The 14461-nt window shown below is 35.6% G+C and overlaps 1 protein-coding gene across 1 annotated transcript; it reads left to right on the top strand.

Moving 5' to 3' along the window:
- Window positions 1-6849: 6849 nt before the first annotated feature.
- Window positions 6850-12585, top strand: LOC126700925 (disease resistance protein L6-like). Its single transcript, XM_050399089.1, has 5 exons — window positions 6850-7000; window positions 7103-7334; window positions 10692-10806; window positions 11440-11615; window positions 12225-12585. Exons 1-5 carry the CDS (start codon window positions 6850-6852, stop codon window positions 12583-12585), a joined length of 1035 nt encoding a protein of 344 aa, XP_050255046.1.
- The last annotated feature ends 1876 nt before the right edge of the window (window positions 12586-14461 follow it).

Below are 14461 nucleotides of genomic sequence, written 5' to 3'. Positions count from 1 at the left end.
CCGAGATTCATTATTAAGATGAAAATATGGATACATGTCAAACTTTTGTCCAATAATATTTGGCTGAACTGGAAAGCTTCTTCCTTGTAGCATATCTTGTATGCAAAAATAAAGAGTTATCCCTGTAATATTAGGAAATCCACTCATATTGTTTGGCCACATAAGTGATTGGGGAAAAAAATTCATAATTCCCTCCACCAATATGTTGTGATTGTTTCAATTGTTGCAATTCGAAATCCTATATTGCATACAATATAAATAAAGTTCAATATACTTTAAACATAACACCAATGTCACCAACTTCCAGATAGTACAAAAATAAAGATAGTCTTACATTAAAGTTAAAACTTTCATGTGTTTCAAGCACACCAACTCTCATTGAAGGGGTTGTACAACATATTTCACACATTTCCAATCTTCTTAATTTTCTACAAAATGTAAAGTGATAGAAGTTAATAATTATTGTAAACAATTGCATACAAAAACAAAGAATTACATTTCCCTTAGTAATTGGAGTCTTAGTCTGCTTTACTACATTCTCCTCATTAGATGGTGGTTCTCATTTTCTTTTTTTGTTCCTTTTTTTCTTAACAGCTTTTTCAACCTTGGGCTGCTTCCTTTTAAATGGAGGTCACCCCTTTTGCCGAATAACCAATGGATCAAGTATGTTTGTAATCTCTTTTGGAATTACTAGACCATCACCACATGAGGTTGAATCATTACAAATACCTATAGGAATAAGCTTATTGTTACCATTACCACAAACATATTCCTCTTCTTCGAACTCCCTTTTTAATATACACATCTGTACCATCAGTTTCTTACACCTATCTTCTGAATTTGCTGCCAAATCAGCAACCTCATAAGTCATAACAGACTGCACATTTTTTAAAGCGAGCTGCTTCAGGTTTCTTAGACCAAATCTCATAACTTATCCGAACTTTAGTGTGGCTCCTCACAATGGTTTTACTCCATCTTTTTAAAATGTAATTTTCTGGTATTCGTTAAGTGTTCCTATGCAGAAAAACCATTATTTGAAGCCTGCACAGTATTCTCCTAAACTCAAACAATCGGCATTTGCAATTAATATCTGCAGTATCCTCATTAAAATAAACAATGAAAGTTGCACTCTGATGACGTTCTCCTAGTGGAACACCTTCACGTACTTCATATTCTAAAAATTCAATTCCTTTCTTACATGAAGACAAATTACAAAATATCTTCCCCTGCTAACTCTTGTTGAAACTCTGTAAATTTTGCAATTGTGTAAGCACTTTGAAATTGCTTCTTTTTCTCATAATGAGTTAAACAAAGAATGCGCAAATTGAAGGAATTGAATTCTTCATTATTTTAATTTTGCACCTTTTTTGCCAAAGCATTCTCATATTGTTCTACAAATTGTTTCAAAGTGGTCTGCGCATGAATATAACCATCAAAGAATGCATGCGTGCTTTCACTCCACTATGTAGTTCCCAATACATATCTTTTACAAAAGCAGGTAACCAATGATGCCGCTCGTCATACAACCCAATTAGCCACTCATTGCTTTCAAGTTTATATTTCTTAATGAACAAACTCCAAGATTCTTCAAATTTTTCTTTAGATAAGGAATCGTGAACAATATCTCTCATACAAAATTGTATTGATTCATATTCTTTGTACCCCTTAAATTTATCAGGCATCTTTTTCATGACATGCCACAAGCACCATCTATGCCGTGCATTAGGGAAAATAACCTCTATAGCTTTTTTCATGGCTTTGTCTTGATCCGTAATGATTGCATTGGGAGGATATCCAGACATGCGTGTAAGCCAAGAATGAAATAGGGCCATATAAATGTCTCTGTGTCTTCATTTGAAATCAATCCACATCCTAGCAATGTTGATTGCCCATGATGGTTCACCCTAACAAATGGAGCAAACGGCATGTCATACAGTCATACTTGTTCACAAAGTATGTTGTGTCAAATGTAACCACATCACCGAGCTCCTTGAATGCTGCCATACTCCTTGCATCTGCCCAAAAATACATTCCTTAATCGACTGTTTTCATTCAAAAATCCATCATGTAGAAGAATTCAGAACTATCAGCCTGCATTTTCAAAAATAAATCATGCATTACGTTAGCATTTCCTTTCTCAAGGGTTAAACGTCTAACTTTTTCAACGTGATTTCTATCGTCTTTTTTTAGAAATGGCAAATTCTTATATACCCCTGCCTCAACCACCATGAATTAAAATTATTGTTCATTACAATACCGGCTTTATCATTCAATTCGAGCTTTATAAAATTAAAAAAAAAAAAAAAAAGTAGTGTTTATAGCATTCTGTTGCATTTGTAAAATCGGGATTTGCTTGGAGTCTCCTTAACGCGGGCAGAAACTTTTCAAATTAGAAATTGTTTCTTATTACAGTACCTGATTTTCCTGATAAAAGTTGTGTAATTTCGTCGGTTGGGTAGTCTGTGTGGACCGCTAAGGAGAAGGTACCGTGTGGACCTAGTATAAACAAATTAACACTTTTCACACGGTACCTTCTGGGAACTGATTTGGTCGGAGGTTGGATACTTCGTGGAACGCACAGTCAAATTTCTTGAAAGGGGGATTTCTTTTTCTTTTTTAAATTAACCCACCCCAAATAAATTACAAGCTTCTTCTTGTCAATTCCAAACTCCGATTCTACTAGTCCATCTCTCCCCCCAGATTCACTCTTTTTATCAATTTCCCAATCAAATGCAAAGATTCCAAACCTTTCGGTTCTTTCAGGTCTTTTTGGATATCATTTATTTGTTGAAAATTGAAAATTTATTACTGAAAATATTGTAACATAATAATTTTTAAATGTGTGAATAGTATTGTGAGATCTAAAAATATATTAATGTGGGGCCAGGGAACTTATGATCCGGCCCACACTCTATTAGGGCCCGGGGCCCGTGCCGAGGAGGGTATTTGCCGAGGACGAATGGGGAAAGGCTGAGGTGTCGAGGGGAACAGCCGAGGATGACCCTGTTTTCGGCACTCCAAGACTTCAAGAGGAAGAACAACGTCTCGATAAAGGCTGCCTCCAAAAAGCCCCTTGAAGGAGATGCAAGTAGAATGGGACTCACGTGGGGGTATGGTGCGAAACTGGTTCAGGGTAAATACATCCCCTCCGCATTAAATGCACCCGTCAACATCCTAACCATGTTAATGAGAAAAGACACCTGGACAGGGTGGCTTCGATCGTCGCAACTAACAAAAAGCAAGAAGGGACAGCTGATAGGACGGGTACTGAAGTATGCACCTACCTGATCAACAAGTGGAAGGCTAAGATCAACCAAGAAGGAAAATATAATGTGAGGGTTGATGCGCCAAAAAGGGGGCTGGGAAAAATGGCCAAAAACCAGAGCCTCTCAGCCCGCCTCCAGGAGAAAGACTCCTAGAGCGAACACGATTTAATTATGTATGAATACCACGACTAACCACTGTCTGGTGACCAAGGCCTAGCCTTTCAAACCCACGCTCTATAAATGATATTGTTTGGGCCTTTTTACGTGCGAACCCAACATTATTATGGGTCGTTACAAATCGTGTCCTTACAATTGGCGCCGTCTATGGGAAGGCTTGTGTCTTGGCACAAATGGTGGGTTGATACAATCCTTCACATCATTTCCAGCAGCCGGATGTAGTGTTCTAGCGTAAAGTTCCATTAGGGGCTATGTTTCTTCACTAGGGGCTGCGCTTCGTAGCGTCAGCAGCACGGATGGTTCTAGGGGCTTGGTCGAGGAGCTAACCCCCCTAAACCAAGGTCCCACGCCACAGTCGAGGGGTTAATTCCCCCAACTACTTAAATATCAAGTTTTGGACAGAACCAAGGTATTGCATGGTCCTCGGACTCAAACCTATGGGGAAACCAACTACTTAAAAATCAAGTTTTGGACAGAACCAAGGTATTGCATGGTCCTCGGACTCAAACCTATGGGGAAACCAACTACTCAAAATATCAAGTTTTGGACAGAACCAAGGTATTGCATGGTCCTCGGACTCAAACCTATGGGGAAACCAACTACTCAAAATATCAAGTTTTGGACAGAACTAAGGTATTGCATGGTCCTCGGACTCAAACTTATGGGGAAACCAACTACTTAAATATCAAGTTTTGGACAGAACCAAGGTATTGCATGGTCTTCGGACTCAAACCTATGGGGAAACCAACTACTTAAAATATCAAGTTTTGGATAGAACCAAGGTATTGCATGGTCCTCGGACTCAAACCTATGGGGAAACCAACTACTTAAAATATCAAGTTTTGGACAGAACCAAGGTATTGCACAGTCTTCGGACTCAAACCTATGGGGAAACCAACTACTTAAATATCAAGTCTTGGATAGAACCAAGGTATTGCATGGTCCTCGGACTTAAACCTATGGAAAAGTCAGCTACTTAAGAAGAATTCTAAGTCGCTTAGTCCTCGGACCAAATACCAGAAAAGGTTAAGGTTATGAAAGTTATTAGGAAGATGGCGAAACGCCTTATTACTCAGCGACCTGCAGGGCTGTTCATTTTTGGGTTATATATCCTCGGATGATTACTTCCTACACAACATCGAGCATTCAGCCATCATCTCGTTCAAGTTTGGGGTATACAACCCATTTTCAGGTCGGTCTTATTGTACGCGATACCTCCAATAAGTTCAAAATTACATCTTTTTTCTTGGTAAGAGATTTCGGCCCTAAGTATTGTTTTCTCAGGTCGGCGTTATTATGCCAGACAGCTCTAATAAGCTCATCATAATATCTTTTTCTTTTCTGCTTAGTAAGGATTTCTGCTCTAAGTATCATTTGTTCAAATCGGCATTATTATGCCGGATAGTTTCAATGAGCACAGAGTAGGGTCTTTTTATTAACCGGGATTTCGGCCCTAAGCATCGTTCATAGTGTAAAAATAAAAAAGAAGTCACAGGGTAGTACGTCTATTCACGGCATAATCATTTCAAAAAGAAGAGATAAAATATACGAAATAAAGCAATGATGACTTTTATTAATATAAAGAGGTATTACAGCGTACAATGAAGGGCTTAAACAAGCCTATATGGAAAACGAATTACAAAAATGATAAAAAACGAAACAAATTAACAGCTAGAAATCTTTTTAAACTCTGCTCCCAAGTCTTTCCAAATTCTACCCCAGTAGTACCCATATTGAGAGGAGGACCTTCCTTGGTGGAAGAGGAGAAGAAGAGGAAGAAGGAAAAGCACCAGGATGGATTTGGTGATGGGAAAGAAGAAGAAGGGGAGGCAAAAGGAGGCACCAGTGAAGGAAGAGAGGAAGAAGCAGGGATACTTTGTCTCTGCGTCAATCCTGACTCCTAACACGCTGGTGCCATGTTAGCTATGCTCATAAGAGAGCGGCTGGTACTGATAATGGGTGACCCCAGCTCAGTCGCACCAAAAGTTTGACGCAACGAGCCCCTGCTTCGGATTTTGGTTGAAGGAAGGATGAGAAGTATCTTGAGTCTCCGCCATCCCTGCCCTGACCGAGCCATTTTGAGCTTCAGAAGAACATGGCATTTCTGGGAAGGGTATGGTCCCTTCATTCCTGCTCCTATCTCGAACATATCACAATTCAAGGTGTAAACTAGCGGATAAAGGAAACTCTGGGGGAGGCTGAGGGTTTCAGACTTTAAAAGGATTAAAAGGTCTCTGTATAAGAGAGGTAACCTCGCCTTTCTTCTTATATGAAAAGCAAAACGGGAGGCATTTAATCTATCCAGATTTCCAAGAAAATCTGTAAACGAGAATATACCCACTCCACTTCCCCACGTCGTCAATAACCGTTGAATTTGAATGGTCTCGTAAAGGTAAATCATTAAAGGCGCGTTTCGGATAATGAAACGGCAGGAACGCAGCGTGAATGAATTCAGAAGAATGTCTCGTAGTCCGTGTGTTTCCTGGATAGGTGAATAGACACCCATATTGATGAAGGGCAGATCTAAGCAGACCGCAATAAAGGCGTGGCATCACCCAAAACCCTCCTCTCCGACCAAGAGGTCGGACAGCAGGATTTTGAGGGACTATTATGGGGCCAGAGAGTTTGTGACCCCAGCCCATTTCATGTTAAGGCCCAAAGCCTGCGCCGAGGAGATACAGGGCTGAGTACGCATCATAAGAGTCATGGACGGCCTAAGGAAATCGCCGAGGACGAGCTCCTGCTCGGCATGCCATAAATGCCCCTGAAAGGAAAAGTGATCACAGTGTGGGAACAGTACAAGTAAAAGGCTGCCAGAACTGCAATAAAGCATTCTGCACCTGACAAAGCCATGCTCTTCAACTTTTACAACCACTCCCAACCACTTTGGGTATGGGCTGATGGGACAAGTATCAGTCTTGGAAAAGTCGATCCTACACGTGGACGAAGGATAAGGAATACAGGCCAATATAAAAGGAGGAACAAGCAATCCGGGAGAAGGGGCTGGGAAAAATGGCCAAAAACCAGAGCCTCCCAGCCCGCCTCCAGGAGAAAGACTCTTAGAACGAACACGATTTAATTATGTATAAACACCACGACTAACCACCGTCTGGTGATCAAGGCCTAGCCTTTCAAACCCACGCTCTATAAATGATATTGTTTGAGCCTTTTTACGTGCGAACCCAACATTATTATGGGTCGTTACAAATCGTGTCCTTACAATTAATATACGCATTTTTTGTACTTTTGACTGGATCGTAAACCGTGAGACTCAGCCAAAACCAAACGTTGGGTTTGACGCTTTCCAAACTCACGCCAGATCTCCTTTGCATGCGTTGATTAATTTCTTATATATAATTTCATTTCCAGAGTCCAGATCTTCTTATCCTTATCCTCATATATTCAGATGGCTTTCCCAAACAATGAAGGAGTCTCCACTTCTTTTACTCATCTACATGATGGCTACGATGTCATCTATGACGTCTTCGTAAGTTTCAGAGGAGAAGATACCCGTTACAATTTTATAGATCGTTTATATCAGGCTTTGAATGACAAGGGTTTGACCCCTTTTATCCGTGGATAAAAAATTTCAGATGCGGTTTACAAAGGCTGTAAATTGTCGCGTACTTCGATTATCATACTGTCAACAAATTATGCAGCTTCCAAGTGGTGTTTAGACGAACTTGCCATGATTCTTGAGTTTAGAGAAAATGGTCACTTGGTTCTACCGGTTTTTTATGGAGTGAATCCATCTGAGGTACGTAAACAAGAGGGAAATTTTGGTTCAACATTTATTAAATTTTCAGAAAGATTTGACAAGGAAAGAGTGAAAACATGGAAGACAGCTTTAACTGAAGTTGCTAATTTGTCCGGATGGCAGTTGGAGGCCGGGTATGAATCTAAATGACTAGACTACTTTTTTTTTTTTTTTAATTTAATTTAATTTTTTTTATAATTGGCAAATGGTAAATTATGAAAAGAAGGAAATAATTAGTTTAGGAAAAGAAGAAAATAATTATTATTTTTGATAATTTTTTTATATGTTTCATAAAAGTAGTGGTATTAAAATTTTTTTAAATAATTTATTAGTAAATTATTTTAAACACCTATTAATCGAACCAATTATGAAATATTTTATTTTGATAATATATTCTTCAATTTATTGTGATATTTTGGAATTTGGATTTTGAAAATGTTGGTCGGTATGCATTAAATCGCATTCCAAATTTGTATTAGATCAGCTATTTAAACAACTGAGTAATCTTAATTATAATTCAACTCACCTTTTGAGTGGAATTTTAATATAGATGTGGTTAGTTTTTTTTTTGGTCTTGATAACTCGTCATATAATCAATTTTAGGGTGGAAGTCTCCTTTTATTGAGTTCTTTGGAAAAGGTAAATGAAGAAGAGAGTGAATAGGAGAGGTTTGTAAGGGGTTTGATTCATTAGGCAAAAGGTCTTGACCTCTTTCCAGTTCTATGATAAGAAAAGTTTTTTATTTTTTGAGAATCCTTTACTAGGAAAAGTTAGATAGTCTTCCTTAAGCAGTCTTAAGCTATTTGTCAAATTTCCAGATTGGTGCAAGACGCCAAAACACTCCAAGACTCATAGCCGTTTAACTACAAACGACAGGTCATTTTGTGAGTATTTAATTTTTAGATTAAGTTTGGGCAAAACTAAGGGAAGATCTCATCATCTTAATTGTTGTTAAAGTGTGGGGATGCTGACCAAATATTTGGCCCATATAGGTCAAAATTTTGGAATGGAAAAGACGTATTACGCTTTGTTACCCTTCTTCTCCCTCCCCCACCCCCTCCAAAAAAAAAAAAAAAAAATTCGGCTATTCTATTAATTTTGAACCATTAGAGCTTTATAATGGACATACTTTTATTCCTCTAAATTAGGAGTTTGGCTTCTTTCTGGTATTTTTTTTTAACTGAAATCTCATTTTACTTTAATAAGAAATCGTCACATCACTAATTAACTAAATAAAATATGGAGATTAAAACCCATTACCATTTGTCATTGTGTGTTTAAAATAAAAAGAGACTACCAGTTAAAAAAGTATAAGAAGTAAGCCAAACCACCAAATTAGAACTCCTAAACATACTTACGAGCTTGATCATGAAATGAAATCTTATCATTTTATTTTTCAATATTTGTGGACTTCTTGAAATTCTTTAAATTTTGACATCACTTCTATAGGCTTGGTCGAAATTTTACGGGGAATGAGTTTCTGATACAGTCCACATTAACCAAAGCTTGCTAGAATTGATTTAGAGCAAAGAAGAGCATGAGAACAGAGAGTAGATAAAGAAACAAAATAGGGCTATAGAGAACGATTCTCTAAAATAAATATTTTAATTGGCACATTAGTCCATACTTGACTTATAAATAGCAATGCATTCTCAAGTGACAACTAGTATAATAAACACTCTCCCTACTTTCTAGTTTGTAGTGTGCTTTTGTATTAGAATCATTTTCTCTTTCTTTTGTGTGTGTTTGTATTTGTTTCTAAAAAAAGAAAAAAAGAATCGGTAATTATCTCACATTGCTTACGAGAGTGTGTTGTGTATAGTATAACTTGCTCACCATTTTTTAAAAGTTATGGCTTTTGAGTGGAGTTTGTGGTGTGCCTTTATATTAGAATCCCTTAACTAACTTAAATTGCATACAAAATACAACAAATAATTATCTGACTACTTAATTTGCACTAAGCTTTTTTTTTTTTTTTTTTTCAATTTTGGTATTTTTGTTGTTTATATAAATAATAATTGATAACATTAATTTTTAGTAGATAGTAATAAAGATATTATTCACATACTAAAAGAAAATTGTTTTATGTAATAGGGGCATGAAAGTAATTTTTTACAAATTATTTTCTATTTTCTTATTTTTCTTCTCAACTAAATAAATGAGTTTTTTTATCCCTTCACTTTTCCACCCTCCCAATCAAACAATATGAGAGAAAATTAAAATTTTTTTGTCCTTTACTTTTCTATCCTCTTTCCATTTCTTGTCTCTCCACCTTTCTATTCCCAACCAAATAGTTTAGCAAATTTTTCTCCTTAAAAAGAAATTAATTTAGTTTCCTTGGGGCGTGCATACCTATGTAACTATTTGATACTATTGTCTTTCATTGAGGTAGGCTTGATGAATTGGGCTCTCTTTGGAAGAATTATAAGGTCCTCGTGGTGGACAAGTGATATGGTTCACCATTCTACTAAAAGACTCCTCCACCTGTTTGAAATTGCTGAGTTAGAAAATTTTTTAAAACAAAAACTGATTACTGATTCAATAATTTTAAACAAGTGAAAGTCTTTTAGTGAAATGGTGGACAAATGACGTGATCCACCAAAAGACTGTATAATTTCTCCTATCTTTGAGACCAAACGGAGTATTTTACCCACTAGAGTTTGGGTCTTCAAAATATGTTAATGTGCTTCATGATTTAGTAGCTTTTGTGGACGGTTCTTTTGGCTTGTAGTTGGACATTTTCCCTTCAAATCCTTTCTTTGTTGTTGGTATTGTTGTTGTAAATATGGTCTCTTATCGGCGAAGCTCGTTCCATAAGAAATGGGATGTGATCCAATCTGTATGGTGAGAGAGAGGTAACAAGTCCTTTCATTAAGTAATAAGATTTGGGCTTTGAGTTCATGCTATAAAGTAACAAGATTCCAGCTTTGATCCCATTAGCCATGGCCCATGAGTTCAAATAATGATTTGAGAAAATTGGAACCTTAGGCCCATCCTTGATGTCGAGAAATAACTTGCGGTTTAAGTCCATTACATGATGTAGATAAAATGTTAGTTGTGAGATTGTCCCATGAAGTGAAGAGGTTTCTAAACTTTGAGTCCAATATATTAAATAATGTGAGTTCTTAGCAAGGAAGACCAAAAACACCGTGTAGTTGGATAAATTTGGGTTTTTTTAGTTGGGCTTTAAACAAATTTAACCAAACACCCCTTTTTTAATTGTGTGTAAAATGGTATTGTTGTATAGATTGTCCAATAAAATTGCACCATGTGGGCTGGGGAAAAAATTGACCCTGAACATCTAGCCAAAAATAAAAAGAATGTACCAAAATTTGTGATATTTCTCAAATATATGAATTACTAAATGTTAATTTTAATTAACATTGTATATCAGTTGTAGCACAAAACTGTACGTCTTGAATTAAATTTATCATATCTATATTTCTTACGATTTTAACTCATTACATGTTTTTATCCTACATGATTGGCAGCCACCTTACATTTGAATCTAAAGCTATCCAAGGAATCGTTGAACATATATCAAAGCATTGCATGTCGTATTTTAGTGCAAACTCTACAAAATCGCATTCAGAAACTGAGTTGGATGTTAGTCATTTGAACAAAAAATGAAAGTTGGATGTTGGTAAGACAAATATTTTAAAGGTTGTTAATATTAAAATTTCTTATTATTCTGGAGGAAGCAATTTTCGAGAGAATTCAAAAGTGGGCAACACATCCAAAGGAGGGCAACACATCCAAAGGAATCAATGTGATACAAGAAGCATATCGTAAAAGGCTTCTCTTATTTTTTGAAAACGTAGATGAATTGAACAAGATAGAAAATTTGCTGAAAAAAAGTGATTGGTTAGCTCGGGGGAGCAAAATCATTATAACAAGAGAAAAAAACTTGTTACCTATTCTTGGGAAAGGTCATTCAACCTACAAACGATCGGCTTTTTTTACTTCTTCTAGCCAGTGGAACCATGATGTCTTCTTAAGTTTTAGAGGTGAAGATACCCGTTATGAATTTATACGTGATTTTATTAAGGCTTTGGGTGACAAGCATATCAACACTTTTATTGAAAATGACCTTCAGAGGGGAGAGGAAATTTTAGGGGAACTTTAAGAGCCCTTGAAATTTCAGTCATATCTATTATCGTCATCTCTGAAAACTATGCATCCTCCACTTGGTGTTTAAATGAACTTATTAAGATTCTTGAGTGTAAAAAAAATGGTCAGTTGATCTTACCAATTTTCTACAAAGTGGATCCAGTAGGAATATGCAATCAAAACGGAAATTTTGGTGTAGCACTAGCTAAGCATGAAAAATTTGAGGAAAATATGGAGAAGGTTCAAAGGTGGAAGGCAGCTCTAAATGAAGTGGCTAGTTTGCCTGGATTGCATTACAATGACGAGTACGTATTTAATACTCTTACTTGCTTTAAACTTTTAATGGTTATTACTTATTATTAAGATATTGTTTATTGATCATATCTTTTACCACTAAGATAGATAATAATTATAACTCACAGAGATAGGTAACAAAAGTCAGTGGTAAGATTCTAAAAAAAAAAAAAATTTTTTTTTTTTGGAGAAACCTTATGATCTTAAACAGATCGGAAGAACTTAAGATCATGTAATGTTACCACTTAAGGGTTCTCCCACATATTTTGAAAAAAAAAAGTTCCAAAATTTTTAACAATATTGTTCCAGGAAAAGAAATGAGTTTCTTTTCTTTTTTTTTTTTTTTTTTTTGGAGAAGAAAAGAAATGGGTTTCCAGTATATTTCTTTCCTTACCCATGGATATTTGCGAAAAAGTCTAAAAGTAATATTAATGTATGAAATACATGCAAATACTTTAATTAACAACGTGTTGTAATGCACAAAACTTGACATCTTGAATTTTTTTCATCTTTATATTTATATTTCTAACTATAATAACTCTTTTTTTTTGTTTTTCCTTTTCTTTCTGAATTCTAACTAGTACAACTCATTACATGCTTTTTTGCATTGTAATTTGCAGAAGCATCAAAACTAAATTTATCCAAGGAATTGTGGAAGGAATATTGAGTACAAAATTAAATTACATGCGGTTGATTATGGCTCAATACTTGGTTGGATTAGATTCTTGCGTAGAGGACATAATATCGTTTTTGGACAAGTGGTCAAATGATGTTCTGCTACTAGAAATTCATGGCCATGATGAAGTAGATAAGACAACAACTGCAAAGACTGTTTATAACAAAATTGCTGGTAATTTTGAAGGAAGCATCTTCCTCGAGAATGTTAGAGGCAAGTCAGGCACAACTGATGCCATTATGCAACTACAAAACTTTTTGGGATCTTTGGGATTGAATGTGAATACGAATGTGTTAGGGTCCTAACTGAGAGTTAGTTGATAATCTTGTACGGATAGCTGTAAGTAGGGATGTAGTCGGAACGTGGAGGGTTTTTTTTTGGTGTGTGCATGTTTTTGATTCATGTATTTGTTGTTGGATAATGACAAAACTATTTTGTTAAAATTTTTTTAAAGGACCATGTTGTTTATTTTGGGTAAAATTGAGTGATTTGACTTAATTTTTGTAGTTTTACTATTAGTAATTTTTGTTATTAGACTAATTTTTTGGGCTTGTATATTTTGTTTTAGATTTTAGATTTATAGATTTTTTATGGTCTTCAAAAAGAGGAAAATGATAAAGCTACAAAATCTTTTACAAATTGCTGATGGGGTGAGTGATTATTAGTAAGTAAAAAAGTAGTATAAGTGGTGAACTCAAATATGAACCGACAAGAATTTGCTTCTTCAGTAGTTTGTAAAAAAGTTTATGGTTATATAATATTACTCTTAAAATAATTAATGATATTGTTAAGAGGGGGCAAAATATAATTATATAGAACAAAATTGTTAAAATTAGTACCTATATATATACCAGGGGCGGAGGCGCGGGGGAGGGGGTTGAGAGGGGGCAATTGCCCCTTTGACTCCTTTGAAACTTTCTTAGCTATAGGCATATGAGAAAAGCTTGCCCCCTTTGATTCATTAACATAGGAAAAAAAAAACTGACACAGTTTTCCTCACAAAAAGTAAAAGAACATGGCAATGCAACAAAGAGAGCAAGAAGGTACTTGACATGTCAAAGTCTTTTTATTTATCTATTTTTGATCTGGACACAGCAAAGTTAATAAGTCAAAAAGAACTTTTAACTTTGGCTTGTTTTGCGTTTTCACTTTCTCACTAATATACTGTCACAGACTCATAACACTTTTGCCTTTTATTTTTTATTTGATTTATTTAAATGGTAAGAAATACAATAATTTTCACAATAGTTGAGTTAGTAAATTTTTACTTATTTACAATTGTATAATTATTTTGTTATAAATATTTATTAATAATTTCAAATTAATTTTGTTCCTGAATTAAAATTCTAGCTCCGCCACTTATATATACAAATATTTTTTATAAAAGGGGGATGGTGGTGGTGGTGGTGGTGGTGTGTGGAAAGTCGAGTGTGGCTTCGTCCATAGATCTAAGTGCGTAGGGTTGTATTAGTGTAAAGTACTATACAAATGGCAGAGTTCTTAGTGGTTAGAACTTAGAAGTCAGTTGGAATAACTAAGTAATTGAATGTGCCATCTGTAAACGGATGTATTAGAGGAACAATTGTAAAGAAGGATGGTATGATTGAAATAATAATTCTTGTTTCCTCTTAATTCTTTCTCTCAATTCTCATCTCATTCTCTCTTAGGAGGCCAGGTTCCCTGCGAAGCAACCACTGCCATAGTTCCTATCCAATTCCACCATTTCCATACTTACAATAGCTTAGAAGCTTAACATTTGGTATCAGAGTAGTTCACCATGAACATCAATGGCCGAAACTAGAGCAATTGCACCTTTTTTTTTTTTTTTTTTTGAGATAAAAGATAGAAATTTTATTTGATAAAATATGCCAACAGTACATAAGAACCCTGCAAAACAAAACAGGGGAATCGGAGCCTCTGACCCTCTGCCAACAGCAAAACAATTATGCAAGAAAACAAACTACTTTTGCATAGACTATAACATTACATAGACAAACAGGGGTATTTAACCCTCTGCTAACAGCTGAACAATAATGCAGAATTATGCAGAAAACAACTTCTGCAGAATTCAAAAACAATACATAGAATCCTATAAAACAAGCAGAGGAGTCAGACAATTATTACAACATTACAGGACCTATTCTGCGGAAGCAACAAAAATGCAGAAAAACAAATCAATTT

Source organism: Quercus robur, chromosome 9 (genome assembly GCF_932294415.1).
Source record: "Quercus robur chromosome 9, dhQueRobu3.1, whole genome shotgun sequence".
NCBI classification, from domain to species: domain Eukaryota; kingdom Viridiplantae; phylum Streptophyta; class Magnoliopsida; order Fagales; family Fagaceae; genus Quercus; species Quercus robur.
Note: the sequence above shows the minus strand (reverse complement) of the source record. Positions and strands in the feature narration are given on the sequence as shown.